Raw genomic sequence first — 26,395 nt, 5'->3', positions numbered from 1 at the left:
TAACTCTGAGTGTTGTACTTATATCCCTGATAACTCGGAGAAAATCACAAACATAGCTGACAAGATTACGCAAGAAGGAGCCAAGTATCACAATTATTTTACGAAAGATGGGCTTTATTCCTGGTTTGAAGGGATTTTTGGAGGTTGGGGAACTACCCTATTGCATTGGATTTCCATTGGGTTATTGTGGATCATCATTGCAGTGGTGCTTGTTAGATGTGCAACAATTACAATGCCGGCATTGATTGTTTCTTGTCTAAAGAGGAATACTGCTAAAAAGGTGATGGTGGCCCAAGCACCACCCTCATACCCTGGTTTTGAGACTGAGTTCTACGACTCTTTTGAGATAGAACCTGAACTTGGAAATCCATAAGTAGCGCAAATGAATGTGTTCAATATTCACGGGAATTGTCAATCCACTCTTGCTCATCTGCTTTGTTCCCGAAATAGGTTGTCGAAAATCAGCTGTGCAGCCCAACGGGTAGCCTTATCTTCTATCGGCCTAGGGGCCTACCGGAACCTCAACCAGGTCCGAAGCTGTACAACCACATGAAGCCACCTGGCTTGCGGGACAGGAAAGGCTAAGGGACTGAGCTCTACGATGGGGAAAAGGGGGGATGTGACTACCCAAGAAAATGGGCACACTCAAACGCAAGAGAGAATGTATTTCCAAGTGAAGAGAAAATATATATCGTTAAACTTAAGTAGCGTTGCCTTCTTAGGCAACAAGGGGGGAGTGTTGGGGAAATGATTACTCTCTAGACAAGAAACCTTTGCCTCAGTCTGAGTAGGTCAAAGTGTTTGTGTTTTTCCTCTACTGTTCTACTCTTTAGTTGTTAAGGCCTACCACCTACTTATAATCTTGTCTTTCTTTGACACTTTGGACATTGCTTGGGTTTTCTGCAAGTACAAGGTGACCGGGCTGATAAGCTGTGCATTCTGTTCTTGCGATCAAAAGCCCTCTCTGCTTATAAAATGGAATGGATATATGGGGAGGGGGGGATGATCTGAGGGACAGCAAATAAATGGTACAGAAGAAAGAACTCCTTGTGGACATTGATTATTACTGGACTTCTGTGGTTTATTTTATCCCGATACATGCAACACTGAGTCGGCTAGACGTTGAATCCTCGAGGAGGTCAAGATCCCTCAACAATCTAAAGAATCCTTTCGATCACGACGCGGTTCGAGGGTAGAAATCCACGTCACGATAGTTCTCTCTGTTTTAAACAGAATATGATGGCCGAGTTGCAAAATCGCAAGTCATCCAAAGCAGACTGCTGGGAAAGAACGTTCAATTTCACAATTTAAAATTTACCCCCACTTAAAGAAAAATGTTTGATGTTTTCAATGTTGTTTAATTACATCTGTTTTGTTGAGAATTATTTAATTCTAAATTACCAAAAAAGGATAAAGGAGGGATAAGAAAAAAAGTGGGGCAAGGGGGGGAAGGTGCTCTCCCCCAAATGACCCATAGCCCTCCTCATCACACCCCATCCCCTCCCCATGTGTGTGTGGGGAAGGGTGGGGGTGAAATTAGACGGGTGGTGGGTCAAGGGTGGGGGTGCACAAGGGGAGGGATAATGGGGTATATTGGTGTGGCTTGTGTGAGTGTGGCTTGCATGGGTGTGGCTTGATGGGTGTGGCTTGTGTGGGTGGAAAAAAAGAAGGGGGCGGAGTCAATTTTTTAATTAAATAAAAACATTCTGTGTGGGGAACTAATAAACTAATAATTGTATGAGGGAGTATGGATGTGGTACATGGATGTAGATGTGGTGTATGGGTGTAGATGTGGTGTATGGATGTGGATATGGATGTGGTGTATGGATGTGAATTGTGAGTGCAGAGTGAATTTATTTATTTATCATCTTTGTCTTTTGTAATTCTTGTGAATAAAATGAACCTAAAATCTCTTCTCCTTTTAAATCATATAATTTAAAAGTCCCAGGAACTGTATTCATTACATCAACAATTTAAAAAAGTTCATTTGTCCATCGCTTAGTATAACCTTTTTTAAAGTGCAATTTTCACTAATATATTCTTATGACATCACCAATCTTAAACTTTGGATTTCTCAGATTAATCTACCTTTCATATTCTAATTTTCTAAATGTTTCTGATGGCTTGGATTTTATTGAGGAATGGATCTTATTTTGTAATTATCTACAATGTCCTGCATTAAAGACAACCATTATTGAGAACCGAGTTGAGTGAATATTGTACATAGTCTCTCTTTTAAAGTGCAATTAAAATGCTCAATAACAACCGCTTTTCCTTCTTTAAAGGTGCTGTATAATGTAATATCATTATCTATAAGAGAATTCATAAATGTTTTGTTGTAAAACTCTCTGCCCTCATAACTCCCCTTTTTTCATGTTTTCTCTTGCTTTTATTAAATATCTGTTGGAAGGCTAACACAAGAGTATTACATTTTTTGTTTTTCAAAGGAACAACCTACACATATCTACTCCTCAAATCAATAACGGTTAAAGCATACTTGTACCCCTTATCATTTTTTAGTTCAATCAAGTCAGCAGACCAGATATATTCAACTTATTTGGAATAAATCTTCCTTCTTTTAAACTTTGTGATTATTGGTTTATATAATTCATCAGCTAATTGCTCTTCAATCTTAATGACATCATTAGAGCCTATAAGTTTTTTGAATTTCCAAGCCCAAGTCTCAATTTAGCACTGATCATCTTCTTCATGATAAACCTATCAACTTTTTCTCTCAACATTGGATTTTGGATCAAAGACAAATTATACAACATTTCTCAATGCGTTTCTTGTTACCATTCTCTTGTGCCAAAAGGATTACCAACACCAAAAAGCAATCTATTTTCATTATCATTCCTTTGTAGTTGAAATCTCATTTTAGGTCCATACAGAACTTTACCATTATCACAAAACCCAAATATACCTTTAAGGGGAACTGGCATGGTAAAAATATTTTCTACTTTTGTATCATTGTTATACATTCCTTTTCTTTGACTATAACTAGGGTCTGCATTTGTTCTCATTATCATATTAGGAATAAAACCTTCGACAGCACACTTACCCATTTTATCACAAAATTAATATGGTGTAAATTTGATAATTTCACATAATGCAAAGACAAAATCAACTGCTTCAACTTCATGTGTTCCAATATACACACAAACACTATCAAACATTTTCCAGAAGAAATCATTTACGAGTGTAGCGTTTGTGTTTTGAGCAGCCTTACTGAATAAATTTACATGGTAAAGAAACAATCTGCGAGACTAAAATAAGTTTGTTGATTATTTATTTCAAAAGTTTTTGTTCCATTTGTATTCCAGTCTGTTCCTGTTATAGCATTTACCTTGAAGTGGTCTTCTTCTTTAGTAGAGTTTGAGATGACAATGGTATCATCCAAATCATAGATTCTATGAAATGATTCCACACTTGTATTTATTTAGAAGAAGAAAAAAAGATGTTCTAACTTTTGAATCCCTGATACAAGTATTTTAATAATTTTCTGTCGTTCTTGGGGAGACAATATATTTTTGCCTTTCTTAATTTATTTTATTGCGTGCAATTGATGGGATTCCTTTTGGCATCTTTTATACTCTTTATAGCACCCGCTACATTTCCCATGGCAGGAGCAGTTGAACCAATTCGGTCTTTATGTTTCAGAATCGTTGAACCTATTCCCATCAGAGTATCATTTATTCCATCTCCTTTATGTCTAAATTCTTGTCCTACACCCCATTGTCTCTTTTATTTATAGTATCTTTTACCAAGATACATATCTTCACCTTTATAGTATGGGGAAAGGAACATCCCATCCCCTGTAATTATTTTCCATTTTTCCAACTCGTGTTTCCTTACAATAACCATTGTATGTGATTATTGGAAAACTTCACATAGGTAAATTCTGATGGATATAATTTCTCCATTAAAAGAAATCATACGATTATCTTGGTCAGTTATTCTAAGTTTACTCTGTATATGGTTTTTCCAGACACGGATAGATAAACCAGATTTTTCGTTTCCATAATGAATGTACAACCAATTGGGGTTGAGTATGTGCTGAAAGAAAATATTGTATTTGTTCTTATTCCATCATTGTAAGTAACATCAATTAAATCACAGTGCATTGATACTGAATTTATAACTGAGGATAGTTGAATTGGTTCGATAGTTGAATTGTCAGGTCAGGTTCGATCTGTGACCTGCTACAGGTACCATGTAAACCTGTACTAACCTGTTCCATGGTCGGGTTGTCGGCGACTAAACCGTCTCCCCCACCAGGTTTTCTGGTGAGGAGGGTGTTTGGATATGGACACCCAGCAGGATTAAAAAGAAAACCTGTCAAAGGGCGGAGGAGCTCCTTGTGAGCCAACGGCCATCCATATCTAGTGCCCAACTGTGTCTGCGGACGTCCTCCTGCAGTTGGGTTACTTCTTATTAGGAGGTTGGTGGCAGGATTTGCACTCCAGCCACCGTAAAACGCTTCATTCCGCAAAACGCAAAAACGCAAAAAAATCTGAAAACCCACTCCGTGGGAGTACCTCCTGTGCAGCTTCCCTTCGCAGGGCAGCTCACCGGATGATGGGATTGGGGCAAAGCCTTCGGGACCCCCAATCTTTGATAGGAGGGAAACCACGGGGTAACATCCCTGGGTCAGATTGCGGGAGAGTGTGTCGGAGTGGTGCTGAGGTGTCGTCCACCAGACGGCGGTCTCCTTGGGTTAACCTGAGGCGGTCCCTTCGGGTGGGTGCCTGGAATGTCCTATCCCTAAGAGAGGATGATCACCTGTCTCTGTTATCATCTGAGCTCAAGCGTTTGGACATCGGGATTGCAGCTCTCTCTGAGGTTCGGAGACCGGATTGCGGCGAGATAATGGTGGGTGGTTACACCTACTATTGGTCTGGTCGCTCTGATGGTTACCATACCCAAGGAGTTGCTGTAGCTGTGTCCAATAAGCTGACCCCAATGATAATTGAGGTAACACCGGTCAACGAGCGTATTATGAGATTAAGGATTCGTCACTCCTTAGGTGTCATTTCCCTGGTCTCTATTTATGCTCCGACTGAGGCGAGTGATCTTACCGTGAAGGATGCATTCTACGCCACACTCGAGTCTGTGGTTGATCAGTGCCCCAGACGAGATACACTTCTAGTCTTGGGGGATTTCAATGCATCGACTGGAACTGATAGGGATGGTTATGAGGTGTGTGTTGGTCCCCATGGGTCAGGAACTATGAACCAGAATAGCACTAAGTTCCTTGACTTTGCAAGAAGTCATGGACTTAGGGTGGCTGGTTCATGGTTTCAGCGCCCGCAAGCTCATCGCTGGACTTGGTATTCCAACGCTGGCGGTGTGGCAAAGGAGATTGACCATGTCCTCATTGACGGTCGTTGGAGGATGATCCAGAACTGCAGGGTCTACCGGAGTGCTCAGTTCCTCAATACTGACCACAGGCTTGTTGTAGCAACTCTAAAGCTGCACCTTAAATCCTGGAGAATGGTACCATCCCAGCCTAGGCTGGATGTTGCCAAGCTCAGGGATGAGAGAGTAGCTGAGGAGTTTGCGAACAGGCTGAGTGGACACTTGGGGGTCTGGGTGCTTTGGGGGTCCTGAAGAGTTGTGGAGCACCTTCAAGACCACCGTCCTTGATGTTGCCGGTGGATGCCTTGGAGTTCACCGCAGGGCAAAGAAGAATTTTGTCTCTCAAGGGACACTGGATACCATTGACCAGAGTCGCAGGGCCAGGCTGAATGGCAGAGGTGAGCTGTTCAGGGAGCTGAGGCGTAAAACTGTACGTGCACTGAGGGTGGACAAGGAGGCCTATGTGCGAGGAATCTGTGAGGGGGTAGAGCATCACCTGTGGACAGGTGATTCTCGTCCCGCTTACAGGGGAATTCGCGCATTACGTTCATCCAAGCCCATCCCTCGGAGCACTGCAGTTCGAGCAGAGAGTGGTAGGCTCTTGACAGAGGAGTCTGAAGTGAAGGCCCGCTGGGCCGGTTACTTTGAGCGGTTGTACCAGGCTGATCCCCCAGCTGTCGAGTTGGACGTCAAGGGTGTTACAATCCCTGTTGCTGACCCTCGAATCAACTGTGGTCCACCATCGCTTGTGGAAACACGGGCTGCGGTGAACCAGTTGAAACGGGGCAAAGCTCCAGGGATCTGTGGCATCCATGCTGAACTTCTCAAGGCTGGTGGAAATGCTGCACTCGCGTCGTTGCATGCAGTTTTGTGCTCTGCCTGGAACACAGGCATCATCCCAACTGACTGGAAGAGGGGCCTTGTTGTCCCTCTCTGGAAAGGGAAGGGTGATCGCCAAGACTGCAACAACTACCGAGGGGTGACGCTGCTCTCAGTGCCGGGCAAGGTCTTTGCTCGGATAATTCTTGATAGGGTTCGCCACCATCTGCTTGAGCACCAGCGTCCAGAGCAGTCAGGCTTTACACCAAAGAGGTCAACGATTGACCGTATCCTTGCTCTTCGTGTCCTCACTGAACGCAGACGAGAGTTTCGGCAGGGGCTGCTTGCAGCCTATGTTGATCTCTGTAAAGCATTCGATTCAGTGAATCGGGATGTCCTCTGGAGGATTCTTGGTCTTCGTGGGGTGCCACCGAAACTGATCGATCTGATGTCTGAACTCTACTCTGGTACTGAGAGTGCTGTGAAGTGTGGTGGTACCGCCTCTGACTTATTTCCAGTTGTTACTGGAGTTCGTCAGGGATGTGTACTTGCCCCCACACTTTTCAGCACTTGTATGGACTGGATTTTTGGGAGGATGTCGGAGAGATCAAGTTGCGGTGCATCGTTTGGCAATGTCAAGATCTCGGACCTTGATTTTGCAGATGATGCAGTCATCTTTGCGGAGACTTTAGACATCCTCTTGGGGGCCCTCGAGGTGCTGAATGAGGAGTCGGAGCCGTTGGGATTACGGATTTCTTGGGTCAAAACAAAGATCCAGGCTTTCGGTGACATCTTGGATGCTGCTGTCCTGTCTGTGTCTGTTTGTGGTGAGGATGTTGAGGTCGTGGATAGATTCACTTACCTTGGCAGTGATATTCATGTCTCCGCAGGTTGTGAGCCGGAGGTCAATAGACGTCTGGGTCGGGCCTGGGGAGTCATGGATTCACTGGATCATGGGGTGTGGCGCTGCCGGTACCTGTGCGGGAGGACTAAAGTCCGAGTCTTCAGGTCCTTGGTACTTCCAGTCTTGCTCTATGGGTGCGAGACTTGGACTTTGACCAAGGATCTGAGACGGAGACTTAATTCCTTTGGTACCAGGTCTCTTCGGAGAATCCTTGGCTATCGCTGGTCGGATTTTGTGTCCAACGAGCGGTTGCTGAGAGAGACTCGGATGAGATTTGTTACCTGCATAGTCCGTGAGCGTCAGCTGCGGCTGTATGGACATGTGGCTCGTTTTCCTGACGCTGATCCTGCTCACCAGATTCTCTCAGCGAGGGAGTCTCATGAGTGGAGGAGGCCAGTGGGCCGACCACGTGCCTCATGGTTGCAGCAGGTTGACCATCATCTCAAGGAGATGGGGATGGGCCTGGCATCTGCCTGGGGGATGGCCAGACGGAGGCCCCTGGAGTACCGGCGGAAAGTGGACGCAGCGACGCGCTGTTCTGGCACATGCTCCCATACCTGACCTGACCTGATAGTTGAATAACATTATCATGATAAAACGTTCCATCAGTTTCAATCTTTTTTGAGGAGAAACCAAATAACTCTCTAAATGAATTATCAATTTGAAAATTAACCTTGTAGTTATTTTAAAGTTTAATCGTTGATTTTGATTTATGTTTTTTGAATATCTATAACAATGTTTTGTGGTTCATCACCCTGTTCTTTCATAAGGCGAGCAATTTCGGAAGATATTTGAGAAATCTCATACGTTCCAGCTGAAACTGTTATCGTTTTGTATCCACTTCCAAAGTTATAACTAAACTTGTTTTTCTCTGTGATATTAAACAAAGTATAATAAGTTTCCATAGACAACAAAGATTCCTCATATTATTTTGTTGCGTTAAGTTGCAGTGGGTATGGGAATGAAGATGTGTGATCACTCGTGAAATTAAAACTGAGGATTGTGCTTCTCATTTATAAGTTTTAAAAGTCTGAATATAATTATTATAAATCGCTTTCATCTTCTCCGAAACAACACACTTGATAAATAATCTTGAAAATAAGATAATACAAATTATTTTTCTTCCAACATTCAGTGTTAGTAATTCTACCATTATCTTATCTATAAATATAAATACTTCTCTATCAACTTTCAACAATAAAAAATAATTCTCATTAGCATCTACAATGGATGATAGTAGGGTGGATATACTGGTTCTGGCTCACTTTTCCCCATGTAAATGAATGGGGGATTTTCAGCGATTCCTATTTTTTTCCCTAAAAATAAACCCCCTTTTTATCCCAAGGTATATTTATTTGCCCCCCCTTTTAACCTGGAGGTTGAACAGCTCACTCATTGAACCTATAAAGATTTGTTCATTCTCAAATTCCTTCAATAGTTTAATTTTCTTTGCACAATAATCCCCATCTAAAATATTGACAAACAAAACATTTGAATCTTTATATTTTTAATATACCCCTTTTGTGCCATTACGAAATGATAAACTTCTCTTAATGCTCTTGTTTGACCACCTCCTGAGCCACATATCATTTTGAGATTATAGTAAATTGTTTTTTCATTGTTCAATTGATAACCATCAAAGTTTTCAGTCCATTCAAGGATACTCATTTTTTTCTTTACATCCTCTAACTTACTAGTTTTTAAATTGATTCGCTTATTTGTTTTATTTACCTTTGTTTTAGTTATTTTTTCAATAAGACTTATTTGATATTTTTCACATTCATTATGTTTTCCATTTATATACCAAGACTGAGATTTTCTCCACTCTTTAGTTTCATTAATATTTGGTTTGACCATTTATATATTGTGAAAAAACGTGGCGGTAGCCCTTAATAAAACCCTAACCCATCTTCCCATCGTTAAAACACAATCTATTATATTCACTCTATCATACAATATCCATATGGAACACAATCTATTCCATTATCTAAAATAAATCTCTTATCATCAAAGGCTCCTAATGCCTTTTTATTTACTTCTTCACAATATATGTTATGTTTATAACTTCTTATTGTATTCAGGTCAAGTCAGGTATGGGAGCATGTGCCAGAACAGCACGTCGCTGCGTCCACTTTCCACCGGTACTCCAGGGGCCTCCGTCTGGCCATCCCCCAGGCAGATGTCAGGCCCATCCCCATCTCCTTGAGATGATGGTCAACCTGTTGCAACCATGAGGCACGTGGTCGACCCACTGGCCTCCTCCACTCATGAGACTCCCTCGCTGAGAGAATCTGGTGAGCAGGATCAGAGTCAGGAAAACGAGCCACATGTCCATGTGGCTCGTTTTGTATTCATTTTAATCCATATTATTGTATCCATATTATTATAATCCATATGTAATAATAATCCATATTATTGTATTCATTTTCCTATATTCTTCTTTCTTATTCATCAAACAATTATAATAATTTCTAAAAGTTATTGATTTCTCTATTACATATTTCTTTATTCCCTTTAACCTCTTATCAATCTGATCACCATACTTATAAGCATATGCCTTTGCTCTCAATCCAATAAACTCACTCATTACTTTTCCACCCAACTCATCCTTAAACTTACCAATAACCTTTTCATTCTTTTTGGAAAATAACTCACTCTTCTTGCTGAAATTACTTGTATCATATACTCTAATATTTTTCTTCATATCTTTATAAATATCATCAGTTTTTATATCTAGGATAAAACTATCAGTGTCCATATACAACAATGAAACATTTTCACCATACTCTTTCTTTAAGTCATTATACAAATAATCATATATCAATATCTTTGAGAAATCAAGAACTGCTGTTCCAATATAAATTGGTTTATCCATTACAATGCTTTCCTTTTTCATATGAATTGCAGAAAAGTTCTCTGAAAAAACCTCTTCTCTCTCAAAACTTGGTTTATTTATCAATCTCGAAGCTTCTTTCCAAGATGTTGCGAATCTAATGTTTTGCCTGTTTCTAACATTTTCCATAGTCTTTCCAAATACAGCATTATTCATTAATTTATAAAAGTCCCCTTCAAATTTTACTTTTGTATTTGCTCTCATATCTGTATTGAATTGAATATACTTTTTCACCCAAGGACTTTGTTTAAATTTTAAAACTATGAATTTTAGCTACTCTCAAAAACTGTTTTAAGCTTCTCTGATGCAAAACATATCCCTCTTTATCATAGAATGTTGTTAATAACTTTTCTGTTGATTTACCTTTAATATTAAAACTTTTATGATAATCACTTAACCATTCTTTCTTTGGGGTTTCTTCCTCACATGCAAAAGGAAGGTCTTTATGCTTATTATGAAGATCACTCGGGTACCTCAAATCAACTTCAAAATAATAACCTTCTTCTTCGTCATTCAATTCCTCTTGAGAAGAAATAACAATATTCATCAAAGCCTTTTCATAATCCTTTTCTTCCACCCACTCTAATTTACCATAAGGCAGAGATTGAGACCTTGCCCATCCATACAAATTATTAGCATCAAAATACATCAAATAATTACTATCTTTTTCACTATCATAATTTGGAAGATATTTATTATTTGCTTTAGCATATCTTTTTGAACATACTTGTGATATTCCACCTCTCTTGGACTTCTCAATCATTAAAAGCATATCAACATCACTGATTAAATCTATATCTTGTTTTGTCATTTTCAACATTGCACTCCAAGCTAAACCAGGAGCTGTGAAATAGTGGGCAGGATCTAATCCATAACAATTTTTATTATGACAGAGTGATCTAAAAGCTTCAAACACATCAGCTAACAATAAAACATCTGTTTTTAGATATAAATCATGATATTCTCCAAGGTTCTTTATCTTAAATATTTTCCATATTTCTTGTGCGTGTTTATATTCCTTATCACTTATCTCTTCTTCATAAAGGTTATTATAGAAACTTTCTTTTGATGGAAGTTGTGTTTCTTTAAATCTCATAAATGAATCCATATAATCATAAGGATAAATTCCCTTACTTGTAAGAATTTTCTCTTTACTTTGAATTTCATTCCTTGTTTGAATTTCCTCTCTCGTAAGAATTCCTTCTTTAATCAGAATTTCATCTTTAATCTGAATTTCCTCTTTAGTTAGAATTTCATTCATTGTTCGAATTTTCTTTATAATTAGAATTTCATCTTCAGTTAGAATTTCTTCATTAATTTTCTCATTAATTCGAATTTCCTCTTTACTTTGAATTCTCTCTTTAATCTGAATTTCCTCTTTAGTGAGAATTTCCTCTTTTGGAAAGAATGAATTAAGATTTGGAAAAGAGTCCGTGGAGCTTAGATTTGATGCGAGGTAGGCAAGTGGTGTTCCCATAAACTTGTAAGAATCTAGAAACCTAATACGAGTTAAAGGTTTTGTGAATATCATTTTTGTAAATGAAATATACATTTGACTTGTGTTTGTTATGGCAGAAATATTCCCTGGTGTTTTTGAAAGTTCATTTATAAATAGATGTGTATCATAGTTGGTGCTGTTGTGAAGAAAGACTGGAATAAAAGAAGGTAATTTATAATTAAGATTACAACAGGAATGAGCGGGACCTCTATATTTACCAGTAAGATGACAATGATCCCTAACTTTAGACCCCTTAATTTCCCCCTCACAAATATGACAGATATTGTTCTTTCTAAATTCTAATTTTTCTTCTTTGGTTAATTTCATCGGTTCATTTGTTTCTTTCATTAATTTAGTGAGTCTTATACAATCCTTTTCTAATCGTTTTACAAACTGTTGTGAAGCTTTTTTTCCACGATAATGTTCAAGTTTGTTATACTTTTCTCCAACAGATGATTTGATATAATAACAGAAACCACAAGGAATATGTTTTTGATATTTATTTGTATATGATTCTTTTGGATTAGGAGAAGCAGTATTTATCTTTTTAAGGATACACTCAAAATCAGCGTATATCACAAATGGGTGCATGATAGATTTATTATAATCTTCAAAAGAAATCTTTTCACCAGGTTTAGGCATTGTAATTACAGCTGATTTATGATTACTACAATATTATGAATGTTGTTCTAATCGTTCTTTTGTATGAAATGAATTAAGACATCGCTTACAAGGATATATTTTGTTTGCTGTTCTGAATACCTGAGAAGAGATTAATCTTGATAAATTATTGATGTATGTGTAATGTGAATTCTTTCCAACACTAAAATATAAAACATCAATGTGTGTTTCCTCATTTTTATAGTTGTTTGAAATTTTTAATATTTGAACTTTGTTTGTATCCGTTAATCCATATACATTAATAGAAAGATTATTCTTTTTCTCAAATTTCGGAATATCTGTTAGTGGCATTGGGAATTTAAAATCTGTAATGTCCAAGGTATTCTCATATTTCATATATTGTTTTACTCTTTCTGAATTACATTTTGGTGGATGAAAGTGAGCAAGAACAGACCAGAGAAAACATTTATTATCATTGTTCTTAATATTAACAACTGCCTTCTTTAGTTTTATTTCTTTTGGTAATTCAATATAAGAAGAAACTTTAAGAGGGTTTGATTTTAGAATGTGTATATCTAAAAAGATGATTTTTTAAATATTGAATCCACTTCCTACCACTGTATTATCAACATCCTCCTCTTGTCTTGATAGTTCTTCATAAACCCCACTATTCAAAAAATCTTGAAATGATGTTATAAAATGAAGATCTGTTCTCATATAAGGAGTTTGTTCTTCATCTTGTCTTTTCATATTCATTTTCACTCCCATATAAAACTTTAAAGTTTTCATTTCTTTTAATGTCTTTTTAATAACTTTTTCAACATCAGGTTTCACTATTTCAATTGATTCAGCTATTGATGATGGACCGGGTTCTCCAAATTGAAAAATCCTTATTTTTATATGCCCTTTAAATGCCCCATCAGTGTTTTCAATATAATAGTCTCCCTTTACTTTAAACTCATTTTTCTTGTGTTTTTGTGATTGAAGATGTCTATTATAACTACTCTTCAAAACATCCTTTGAGCAGATATCACAATGTTTTCTTTTCAACTCAAGAGGAGATATTTTATGAAACAGATTAAATGTGTGTTTGTTGGTTCGGAGGTGTTTTCTATAATGTTTATATTTGTGATTACAAACATCGCAGTATGTTGTATTCACCATATTTATATAATAAATCTTTGCTTAAACTAAAATTTTCTTGATGAAAATTTCGTTTATTTTACAGGTGAATCTGTGCTTAAAACCATTTTATCCTCCAACTTTTTCACTTAATAAATACAATGTTTCAAGACACAAAAGACAAGTTTCAATCAATCTCTTCATTTGTTAAAGATACTTAGAAATATGTCAAAGATGTAAAATTGAACAAAGATAAATATAACAACTATTGGATAAAAACAATTATGGTGAATAAAATGAATTCTTTAATTTCCTTCAGTGGAAGGGCTTTTAGTATACCTGGTAGAACATCAATTAAAGTATCTCTAACAAAAGTTTCTCCTCTCCTTCTGGTAATATATTCAAAACTAGAAAAAGCAATGAAACAAGAAAAAGTATCAAAAAACAAAAACCTTATGGATGAAGCTTTAGAAAGAAAAGATAAGACCATCTGTAATATGCAAGGAGAAATTTGTATTTTTTTCAACAACCCTAAAGATGTAAATCCTGATGAAATAAAGGATGTTAATATATCAGGTGAAATGACATTTCGTTCAATAGTAGTTAACGATCATTTTAAAATTACCTTTAATATAAAAAATGTTGTCGTTGAATCTGATAATGAAAAAAAGTATATCGATATCGATGGTAATATTATTAAATATGAGTCAATATACAACTGAAAGTATAGATGAATTTCAGTTTAAGTAAAGTTTTACTTTATAAATATGCTAGACTTTCCTGATTCTCCATATGACAAATTTGAGAATTGTCCTGCGTGTGAAAGACGGGGATTAAACACAGAGTCAAAAGCTTATAAACAATGTATATTCTGTGATTATCTTCTAATTAATGATAATAAAAAATATAAAAAGGAAAATAATTCTTTTAGATTTACACCAAAAATGAATTACTTTACAAGATTGATTAGAGAAATGAATGTAAAGTATGAGGGTGATAACACACCTTTCCTTACAAGGGAAGAAACCTGCTTACTTTTAAAGATGCTCCTCACTCCCAACTTTTTAGATTATGATAATTTAATAATTTTCACAAAGTCGAGTTTTCAACCAGAGTATCAACTACTCTCACAAGGTTTTAATGCTGGTCTTCAAAAAGAAGATATAATCGGTTTATTTAAACGTCAAAAAAACCTAAATGATTATAACATTGAAGATATAATTGAACTATTTTGTGATACACAGAGATGTAAAAAGAAATCAAATCCTATAACTTGTATTCTTAGTGATAATACGGATGATATACCGTCTCCCCAAGATTTGGATAAATCAAAAAAGAACCTCGTTATCTTTGACGATTGTGTTAATGAGAGAAACCAAACGGTAATTGACAGCTACTACACAAGAGGGAGACATTCTTCTTGTAATTGTATTTATCTTAGTCAATCATACTTTCAACTTCCTCGTCGTTCCATCAGAAACGATGCTCATACTTTTATTTTATTCAAGTTAAATTCAATAGATATCAATAATTTTTGGAGAGATAATTGTTCTACATAATGTAGTAAAAAGAAATTTGAGGATGACATGAAGCACACGACTGAAAAATATAAATATATTGTTGTGAAACAAGATGAGATATTAAGGGATATATTTTTTGTTTTATAAACAATTACATATATAAATAACAACTATTATTATAAATCTTGTGGGTAAATCTGCTTCTGGAAAAAACTTTCATAAATCAAGGTTCTTGTGTAGTACAAATGAGAATATTGTAAATTTACTTAAAAAACACCCGTGATACGCATTGTATCAACAACAACTAGAGCAATAAGACCTGGAGAAGTAAAAGGTGAAGATTATCACTATATTTCAGTGGAGGAACATATGCGATTGAGGAATGAAGGTCAAATATTTGAGGAGATTTCTCTTGGTACAACAAAATATTCACATTGTAAGAGTGAGTTAAGGAAACTAAAATCTGGTGGTGTTGGGATATTAGAAACTAATCCAGAAGGAAAGAGCCAAATTATTAAACATCTGAGCGGAGTGAAGATTTTATCATCGGGTTTTGATGTTGATGAAGAAACTCAACGCAAACGTATGAAAAGCAGAGATGCAAGTATTAGTGAAGAAGAAATTACAACTCGCATTAATGTTAATAAAGAATTTGATGAAATATTTAAAGAAAAGGATTTATTTGAACACATCTACTTGAATGATGAAGAAAAGGAAAATTTCCCTGTTGATCTTTACAATTCATTAAATTATATTTTACAATAAATAAATGGATGCAAAAGAAAGAGCAAGAAGATTTAAGGAACATCAAGAGGTGGTTTCAAAAGTTGTAAAACAACAGGAAGACATAAAGAAGAAACGCAGACAGAAACAAACGGGCGAAGAAGCATTTGAAAGAAAACAAGAGAAATTTTTTAAACCACTTTTAAAAACTTCCCAAGAAAAAATGAAAGATGTTTCCACATTTCCCACAATAGAATATACTCCTAAAAAACTTAAAATGTTAAAAGATTTTGATCAAATGACGGAGGAAGAATTAGAGCATTTAGGAGAATTAGAATATGATGATGAAGGTTTATTTCAACAACTGGAAGAGATTAATCAACCCCCTGATTATATTGTGAATGCTGTTCAAAACAATGAATATTCAGCGGATTCAAAAACCAAAGCAGGACTCATTCCAACAGAACAACCAGCAATATTTCATCTTGTTCAAGAAAAGGTATTGATATTTAATGACGAATTAAGGTTCTTGGGTTCTGCTCAACCCCCTGTTAAACTAACTCCGAGATTAATGTTTCTTCTCACAAAAGATGGAAGACAAGGTTCAACTGTGAGGGATGAATCAAAGTATATTGATAAACCATTGGATATGGAAAATAATGATGATAGAGTATATATTGATCTGCTGAACACAATAAATTATAAGGTTATTCTTTCTGGTAAAAGTAGGAAGAATGAGAAGGAGAAACACATTATTTAGGCTTTAAGTATCCTTGGTTCAGGTGTTAGTTTTCTTCCAAATGACCCATCGCAATTAGTTAATAGACTGTTATTGTTGTTAGGCAGTAAGAAGGCTGGAAATAACAATTGTTTTAATGAAACATCAGCCATTTTCGACCAGTTGATGAACATGAAAATAATTAATAAATATCAATATAAAGACATTTTATCTCATATTAAATAAGATGAGAAGCACAATCCTTAGTTTCAATTTCACAACAAGCGACCACACATCTTCATTCCCATACCCACTACAACTTGACACAACAAAAGAATATGAGGCATCTTTATTGTCCATGGAAACTTATAATACCTTATTTAATATAACCGAGAAAAATGACAAGTTTAGTTATAATCCGGGAAGTGGATACAAAACGATAACAGTCTCATCCGGAGCACATGAGATTTCTCAAATATCTTCCGAAATTGCTCGTCTTATGAAAGAACAGGGTGATGAACCAAAAAAGATTGTTATAAACATTCAAAAACATACTTCAAAATCAACAATTAAAGTTAAAAATAACTACAAGGTTGATTTCACAATTGATAATTCATTTAGAGAGTTATTGGGTTTCTCCACAAAAAAGATTGAAACTAATGGGACGTTTTACAGTGATAATGTCATTCAAATATCCTCAGGAATAAATTCGGTGTTAATTCACTGTGATTTGATTGATGGTGCTTATAATGATGGAAAAAAAACAAATACAATATTTTCATTCAGCGCATACTCAACCCCAATTGGTTATAAATTCAATATGGAACCCAAAAATTTGGTTTATCTACCTGTGTTAGGAAAAACCATACACAGAATAAATTTTAGGATAACCGACCAAGATAATCATGTGATTTCTTTTAATGGAGAAGTTATATCCATCAGAATTCACCTACGTGAAGTTTTCCAATAAATAAATACGATGGTTATTGTGAGGAAACACGAGTTGGGAAAATATAAAATAATTACAGGGGATGGGATGTTCCTTTCCCCATACTACAAGGGTGAAGGTATGTATCTTGGTAGAGGATACTATAAACCTAAGAGACAAAGGGGTGTCGGACATCAATTTAGAGGAGATGGGATAATTGATACTCTCATGGGTATTGGTTCAACTATTCTTCAACATAAAGATCTAATTGGTTCAACTGCTTCTGCTGTGGGAAATGTAGCAGGTGCTGTAAAGAGTATAAAAGATGCTCAGAAGGAATCTCATAAATTACAAGCAATAAAAGAAATTAAGAAAAGCAAAACTCAGTTGTCCCCCCAAGAACGACAGAAAATAATTCAAATACTTGGATCAGGGTTTCAAAAGTTTTAACATCTTTTTTCCTCAATAAATACAAGTATGGAAGCAATTGATAGTATCTATGATTTGGATGATACTATTATTATCTCAAACTCCACTAAAAAAGAAGATTACTTTGAGGTAAATGCAATAACTGGAACAGACTGGAATACGAATGGTACAAAAAGTTTTGAAATAAATAATCAACAAACCTATTTGAATCTCTCTGAAAGTTTCTTGTTGTGTAAATTTAAATTCACTAAAGCTGGAAATAACACAAACGCTACACTTGTAAATGATTTCTTGTGGAAAATGTTTGATAGTGTGCGTTTGTATATTGGAACACAAGAAGTTGAAGTGGTTGATTATGTCTCTGCTGTATCTGAAATGATGAAATTTACACTCTATACATTCAGTGATAGAATGGGAAAGGGGTCTGTCAAAGGTTTTATTCCTGATATGTCAATGGGAACAAACACAGACCCTGGATATACTCAAAGGAAAGGAATGTATAATGATGATACAAAAGCAGAAAATAGTTTTACTGTGGCAGTTCCTCTTAAAGGTATATTTGGATTTTGTGATCATGATAAAGTTCTGTGTGGTCTTAAAATTAGATTTCAACTACAGAGGAATGATAATGAAAATCGATTGATTTTTGGTGTTGGTAATGCTTTTTGTGATCAGAATAAATTTGTAATTGAGGAGATGAGTTGGTATATCAGTGAATATACTCCTAATCTTAAAACAGAAGAGATGCTGAATCGAAGACTTAACTCAAAGAAACCACTCAGTGTATCATACCTCAAAAGAAGATGTCAACACGTTAAACTCAACCAAACTACTTACACGTGGAATTTGGGTGTTCTGGAAGGAAAGCCACGATATCTGTGGATCATTTTTAAAAAGCCAGATGGTGATACTGCGACTGATAAGAATAATGCATTGAGTGAAATGCTAAGGTGAAACAACTTCGCGTTTCTCTAGATGGAACATTTTATCCACGAGATAGATTGGAAATTAATTGGGAAAAAAATGATTTTGCTGAAGCATACAAGTCTTACCAAAAGGTGTGTGAAAGTAATGGAAATAAAGAACCTATTTTGGATATGACAGCATTTAAAAGTTTGCATACAATCTATGCGTTTGACCTGAGCGCTCAAAAGGAAACTATAAAGTCTAATCGAGTGGATACTTCCCTCTACATTGAAAGAGGAGAGAGTGAAGAAGTTGATACATATTGTTTGCTTTTGGAAGAAACAGAATTGCAGATTAATACAGATAATGGTGTGATGATTAGTCTCACATAATTTTTTGTTAAATAAATGAGTGGCAAAGTACCAACTGGGGTATATGTTAATCAAATCAATCTTCATAAACTATCATCTTGTGTTCAAAATCAAAAGCCTTGTACGATTAACGTTAATACAATTCAGAGAAAAGGAGCAGTAAGAATTGATGTTTTGCTCACAAGAGAACAGGTTAAAATCTTGAATGACACTGGCTCACTTAAAATTAAAATGACAAAACCAATGTTGAAAAAATATTCAATAAGAGAGACGAGTGGAGGATTTCTCCCATTTCTAATTCCTTTATTTGCTGGTTTAAGTGCGGTTGGAGCATTGACGGGTGGTATTTCAACAGCGGTCAAAACTGCCAACGAAAGGAAGGCTCAACTCCAGGCTCAAAAAGAATTGGAAAGACATAACAAAGAGTTGGAGAAACAAATTAGTGGAAGTGGTGTAATTGTAGATTTTGCTGAAAAACTTGAAGGTCTGCCTGATAAAGCGAGATTGTTAGTTGGAGATATGCTTTCTTCTATTGCACAAGCAGGTGTAAAATTCACGAAAAGAGGTAATGGATTATATCTTTCTAACAAATAAATGAGCATTGATGAGTGGTTGAAAGAATTTGGAAAGAATACAACATCAAATTTACAACTTGTCAAATATTGTAAGAAATTAAAAATTCATAATGTGGTTATTTGTATGAGAGATGAATTAACAAATGTGCCGAAACATACAAAGAATATTATTATGAACTTAGAAGATAATAATGGGAACGGTTCTCATTGGGTTTGTATTTTTAATAGTCAAGACAAATATTATTTTGATAGTTTTGGTCTTCCACCACCTGTTGAAGTCATAAAATTCTTACAGAATGGTGTTTATCAAACATTTCAAGTCCAAGAATTAAATTCCAAGTGTTGTGGTCAATTATGTCTATATGTGTTATTTCAACTCAAGAAAAATAAAAAAAAATTTATGATATTATTTTTAATCTAATATAAATGACTTATGTTGGTAAAGATGGTTCTATCTTTGGTGTATCTCAAGAACTGGATATTGATTTATCAAATTATTACACAAAGGCACAGGCTGAACAACATAAATATAATATAACCAAAAATATTAACATGAAAAATGCTTATAAATTAAAAAATTATCCAAGCCCGACTGACGCGAATGACTTGGTGAGATTAAGCGATTTATCACAACATATATACTTAAATAAAATGGCTGTGTATTCCAAAGATACAGAAGTGTTGATATTATCTCCAGGTCATACAGAATTCACAGTTCGAATTAAAATAATTTTTTATAAAGAAGGGCGTATCATTTGTATGAGAATAGAACAATTGGGGTATGATATGAATGATTTAGGGTATAATTGGTCATTTAAAATTAACCTCGAAGACCTGGAACAATTAAATCAGTCTCGTAAGGAAGAATATTATCCACTTGGTATCGAGAATGAGTTTTGTGGTGCCACGATTAGTAAACAACAAATAAAAGAATTTAATAAGGGTAAATATAATAATGGTTTTGCCCTTGTTTATCTCATGAAAACAGAAAAAACAGGATTATATATAATAAGTAAGGAAATACAAAATGATTTAACTATGGGAAGATGGGGAGGTGTTTCGTGCCATAATATTATTCTAACATATATTTCTAATACATAAATGACAGCAAGAATGCTTCAAGAAAATTATCATTTCTGTGTTCAAGCATACCTTCAAGAAAAGGGTATTCGGTATTTTAATAAATATGTTCTACAACATAAGAATGAGGTATTTTCAATAAAAGATTGGCATTATGCTGATGTTGATAAACCGACAACTTTAGATTTAATTAGAATGTTAAATAATGAAAAAATTATAAAGTTAAGAAAAGGTAAGGCGCTTTTAGAAATTCAAAAGAAATTTTATTGGTTTCCTGTTGTAAAAAAAATTATTTTGGATACAGGAATAACAAGAAATCCTGATGAATATATGTATAATATTCTCTGGGGTGTAAGCGATTCAAGGATAGTAAGGGATGAGGAAGGAGTTGAAGAAGAGAGGGAAGAGGAGGAAAAGGAGAAGGAGGAGAGGGAGAAGAGAGAGAAGGAGGAGAGGGAGGAAAGAGAGAAGAGAGAGAGAGAGAGGGATGAAAGGGAGAAGAGAGAGAGAGAGGGATGAAAGGGAGAAGAGAGAGAAGAGAGAGAGGGAGGAAAGAGCGAGACTAAATAAATATGAAAATATGGAAACCAGTGAGATTCAAAAAAGATTGGTGGTATTACAGAAAATAACTCAACCCACCGAGGAGGAAAACAAAGAATTGACAAGTCTATTTGCAATACTTTCGACAAGACTATTGACATCAAAAAGATATGTATTTTAATTCAAGTTTTTAATTTTTTTTTTTTCTTAAATAAATGGAGGAGAGAGTGAAGGCATTTCTAAGGATTCTTTATGTTTTATAAATTAAGATTCAAATGTGCATGTTGGAAACTAAAAAGGTTTTTGCACTCTGCAGGAATTTTTCTCATAAATAAATGAGTTATTGTCTCAAATGTAAAAAGAAAACTAATACTAAAAATATTTCATATATTAAAAGTAAAAATAACAGGGTTATACAAAAAGGTATATGTTCGGTGTGTGGTTCAAAAAAAAATCAATTTATCTCCAAACACAAACTCGGAGGAGATATACAAAAGTTTTTATCAGGAAGTAAATTTACAACTACTGGAATACCAGGGGAATTACATCTTCCAAGGTATTCTTTCTGTGGTCCAGGCACAAACTTGGATAAAAGATTAGATGAGGCAGACAATCCTAAATCCTGGAGTAAACCAATCAATAGAGTTGATGAAGTGTGCATGAGACACGATATTGATTATGGGAATACCACAACGTTGGAAGAAAAGCATGAAGCCGATAGAGAAATGTTGTATAATTTGTCTCTGATACAAAATCCAACCTTGTGAGAAAAAGTTGATCGGTTCATTGTGAAGAAGATGATCAGTGCTAAATTGAAACTTGGACTTGGAAATTCAAAAAACTTATAGGCTCTAATGATGCCATTAAGACTGAAGAGCAATTAGCTGATGAATTACATAAACCAATATTCACAAAGTTTCAGAGAAGGAAAGTTTATTCCAAGGAAGTTGATTATATCTGGTCTGCTGATTTGATTGAACTCAATAATGATAAGGGGTACAAGTATGCTTTAACCGTTATTGATTTGAGGAGTAGATATGCGTGGGTTGTCCCTTTAAAAAACAAAACAGGTAATACTCTTATGTTAGCCTTTCAACAGATATTTAATAAAAGGAAGAGAAAACCTAAAAAAATTGTGGACTGATGAGGGTAGAGAGTTTTATAACAAGACATTTATGAATTTTCTAAAAATAACAGTATTACATTATACAGTACCTTTAATGAAGGGAAGGCAGTTGTTGTTGAACGTTTTAATCGTACCTTAAAAGAGAGACTATATAAAAAATTCACACAACTCGGTTCACAACAATGGTCATCTTTTATTCAGGATATTGTGGATAAGTATAATGACACGATTCACACGTCAACAAATATGAAACCATCAGAAACATTTACAAAATTAAAATATGAAAAGGAGATTAATGTCAGAAAACCTAAGTTCAAAGTTGGTGATATCGTAAGAATATATAGGTGGAAATCTCATTTTGAAAAGGGTTATATTAAAAGATGGACAAACGAGCTTTTTAAAATTGTTGATGTAATAGATACGGTTCCTTGGACTTATAAGATATATGATTTGGAAGGGGAAGAGATTTAGGTTCATTTTATTCACAGGAATTACAAAAGACAAAACTAAGCAGATAATACCCATGGGAGCAATGGGTTGTCCCTTCACTCCCTCCTACTATACACCTTTGTGGACACTAGAGGGACAAGTCCGAGGTGTATTACAGTATATAATGTGTGTCAAGGGGGACGTTCTTAGATCTGTGAATCCCAAACACAGAATCCTCAACTGAATAGTCAAGGCTTAACTTTGTTTGTTGATGTGTGTGTGTGTGTGTGTGTGTGTGTGTGTGTGTGTGTGTGTGTGTGTGTGTGTGTGTGTGTGTGTGTCCCAACCCTCACATTCAAAATCTCAACCCCAACCCTCACATTCAAAATCTCAACCCCAACTCAATCCTCGCCCAACACAATGTCTTTTTCAAAATGAGATTTCCACATATATATATATATATATATATATATATATATATATATATATATATATATATATATATATATATATATATATTTCTCTTCTTCCAATTCTGTCTTTTAAGGCTTTCAGGTTTGATGACGTAGAAAGGGGGAGTAAGCCTGCACTTTCTTCCCAGAACGAACAATGTATATTTTTTATGTTTTTTCTCTTCTTCCAATTCTGTCTTTTAAAGCTTTCAGGTTTGATGACGTAGAAAGGGGGAGTAAGCCTGCACTTTCTTCCCAGAACGAACAATGTATATTTTTTATGTTTTTTTCTCTTCTTCCAATTCTGTCTTTTAAAGCTTTCAGGTTTGATGACATAGAAAGAGGGAGTAAGAACTTTCTTGATAGGTTTAGATCCCAAAGAGTGGTAGCATTTCAAGTCTTCAAAATAAACCCAACTTTCCAAGTCTCCAAGGTATAACCACATTCCTGTTGAGTTTCCAAGATATGTATCACATTGTGAGTTATCAAGCCAGAACCCACATTTCAAGTCTCCAAAAATATAACCATCTATCCAAGACTCCAAGGAAGAATCACAATTTCCAGAAATATAGTGGGTTTCAGTGATAGATCTCACATAGTATAACTGTGGATCATCAAGGAAATCTCCATTTTTCCAATTTTGATGGGTTTCGGTGATAGATCTCACATAGTATAACTGTGGATCATCAAGGAAATCTCCATTTTTCCAATTTTTATGGGTTTCAGTGATAGATCTCACATAGTATAACTGTGGATCATCAAGGAAAACTCCATTTTTCAAAATGTCTGAAAATTGTGAGTCTCCAAGGTAAAACTTGTATTCTGGCTCATCAAGGTATAACTTGTTCAGTGGGTATTGTCTTGATAACTCACAATGAGTACTATTGCTGTAAAACTCTTTTTCAGGATTTTGCTGGTCTCCAAGGTATAACTCTTTGGTTGGGTCATCAAGGACGAACTCGTTCTGTAGGTCTTGGTCGCTCATAAGGTCTTCAACCAAGCCAACAATTTCCCCCCAAGTTGTAGCAAAAGCAGTATTTTCATTTTGTATTTCAGATACAATTTCCTGTGAGAGAAAATAATAATGTATTAATTAAGTTATTTAATTATTAAACAAGTCGATGTTTAAAAGGAACTAAAAATAGGAAAATAAAAATCTTACCTCAACAGATAAGAGGTTTGAATCCAGTTCATCAACTTGAAGGTTTAGTTCCATACAAGTCAGAGAGTTCCAAGGAACCCCAAAGTCATCCCACTCAAGGTCTTGCTATTTCTGTGGGTCTTGGTCGCTCATAAGGTCTTCAACCAAGCCAACAATTTCCCCCCAAGTTGTAGCAAAAGCAGTGTTTTCATTTTGTATTTCAGACACAATTTCCTGTGAGAGAAAATAATAATGTATTAATTAAGTTATTTAATTATTAAATGAGTATGCTTCAATCAAAGTTTGAAAATAGGAAAATAAAAATCTTACCTCAACAGATAAGAGGTTTGAATCCAGTTCATCAACTTGAAGGTTTAGTTCCATACAAGTCTGAGAGTTCCAGGCAAGCACACAGCACACCATTGCCAGCAAAAAAATGTTTAAAATGGAGCCTGGGCTTGAGGCTTTTATAGGGAAAGACTGTTGGGTGTGGTTTCCTTTGGAAATTCCCTGGGCAAGCCCAGGCAAGCCTTCATTGGGAAATTTTTCAAAACCATAACATGCTGGAATTTTCTAGTGATTTCTTTGTGAGTCAGAGATGAACTGGAAATGATGTAAGAGTAGGTGGGGCTTAGCAAAAGTAGGCGGGGCTTAGAAAAAGTGGGCGTGGCTTATAAGAAAACCTCATGAAAAGTGGGCGGGGCTTAAAGAAAAGTGGGCGGAGCTTATAAAAATTTTCGTGGGGAAGTGGGTGGGGCTTAGAGGGAGGTGGGCGTGGCTTATTGAATACCTCATGAAAAGTGGGCGGGGCTTAAAGAAAAGTGGGCAGGGGTTTAACAAAAATAACCTGTGGCTCAGGAGGTGGTCAAACAAGAGCATTAAGAGAAGTTTATCATTTCGTAATGGCACAAAAGGGGTATCTTAAAAAATATAAAGATTCAAATGTTTTGTTTGTCAATATTTTAGATGGGGATTATTGTGCAAAGAAAATTAAACTATTGAAGGAATTTGAGAATGAACAAATGTTTATAGGTTCAATGAGTGAGCTGTTCAACCCCCAGGTGTTCAATTCAATGAGGTTCAACCTCCAGGTTAAAAGGGGAGACAAATAAATATACCTTGGGATAAAAAGGGGGTTTATTTTTATGGGAAAAAAAAGGGAATCGCTGAAAATCCTCCATTCATTTACATAGGGAAAAGTGAGCCAGAATCAGTATATTCACCCTACTGACATGTTAATGAATTTGGAAGATTTTTATGGTTGTTAAATTTCATCTTATTTTCCCAAATGGGTAAAAAATCATTCATTTATGTATTTAGAAAATAGATTATTCAAATTTTTACAGGCTTTTTCATTCATTTCTCTTATTAATCTTGCAAAGTAATTCATTTTTGGTGTAATTTTGAAACAGTTATGTTCCCTTTTATATTTGTTATTTTCGCTAATTAGAAGATAATCACAGAATATACATTGGTATATAAGCTTTTTATTTAACTGTGTTTAATCCCACTCTATCACATGCAGGACAATTCTCAAATTTGTCATGTGGAGAATCAGGAAATTCAAGAGGCTCAAAATCTAGTAAACTATTCATATTTATAAAGTAAAACTTTACTTAAAATAAAATTCATCATTGGTGCATCATTGGTGCACCATCTTTGGTGCTTTCATTGGTGCTTTCACCATCACATATAAAACTACTTTCATAACTGTTGTTTGAACAGAAACTCTCGGTATCATAACTGTCTTCTGTTCCAACAGAGATACTGTCAACACTATCATCATCTTCAAAAATTTCCACTTGAATGATGACCCATATTTAATTAGTAGAAAAAAACATTACCATCTATATCCACATACTTTTTTTTCGTTAACAGATTCAATGACTACATTTTTTATATTAAAGGTAGTTTTAAAATGGTCCCAAACTACTAGTGAACGAAATGTCATTTCACCTGACATGTTAACATCCTTTATTTAATCAAGATTTATATCTTTAGGGTTGTTGAAAAAAAATACAAGTTTCTTCTTGCACATTGCTGATGGTCTTATCTTTTCTTTCTTAAGCTTCATCCATAAGGTTTTTCTTTTTTGATACTTTTTGTTGTTTCATTGCATTGTCTAGTTTTGAATATATTGCCAGAAGGAGGAGAGAAACTTTTGTTAGAGCTACTTTAATTGATGTTCTTCTAGATATACTAAAAGCCCTTCCACTGAAGGAAATTGAAGCACTCACATTAT

The 26,395-nt window shown here is 35.4% G+C and overlaps 2 protein-coding genes across 3 annotated transcripts in view; both read right to left on the bottom strand.

Annotated features, from left to right (window-relative positions):
• LOC147010090 (protein FAM200C-like) overlaps positions 1 to 26,395 on the bottom strand; it is a 527,036-nt gene that overhangs the window by 404,985 nt on the left and 95,656 nt on the right. The window lies entirely within an intron of this gene.
• On the bottom strand, positions 1,206 to 25,189 carry LOC147010091 (uncharacterized). The gene is made up of 3 exons (XM_085861225.1): positions 24,175 to 25,189; positions 23,008 to 24,078; positions 1,206 to 1,277 (listed from the first exon to the last, which is right to left on the bottom strand). The coding sequence occupies exons 1-3, from the start codon at positions 24,226 to 24,228 to the stop codon at positions 1,206 to 1,208; spliced, it is 1,197 nt and encodes a 398-aa protein (XP_085717351.1). The 5' UTR covers positions 24,229 to 25,189.

This window comes from Eptatretus burgeri, chromosome 17, assembly GCF_056783735.1.
Source record: "Eptatretus burgeri isolate ZD-2024b chromosome 17, Ebu_testis_v1, whole genome shotgun sequence".
NCBI lineage: Eukaryota > Metazoa > Chordata > Myxini > Myxiniformes > Myxinidae > Eptatretus > Eptatretus burgeri.
This window is presented reverse-complemented; position numbering and strand designations above follow the sequence as displayed.

Excerpts from the sequence above, each read along its gene's own strand:
- LOC147010091 (XM_085861225.1), bottom strand. The coding sequence starts at position 24,228 with ATGGAACTAAACCTTCAAGTTGATGAACTGGATTCAAACCTCTTATCT. Across the intron at positions 24,079-24,174 it reads CAAACCTCTTATCTGTTGAG|GAAATTGTATCTGAAATACA; the intron begins GTAAGATTTTTA and ends TTTCTCTCACAG. Across the intron at positions 1,278-23,007 it reads ATATATATATATATATATAT|TCTGCTTTGGATGACTTGCG; the intron begins GTGGAAATCTCA and ends CTTTCCCAGCAG.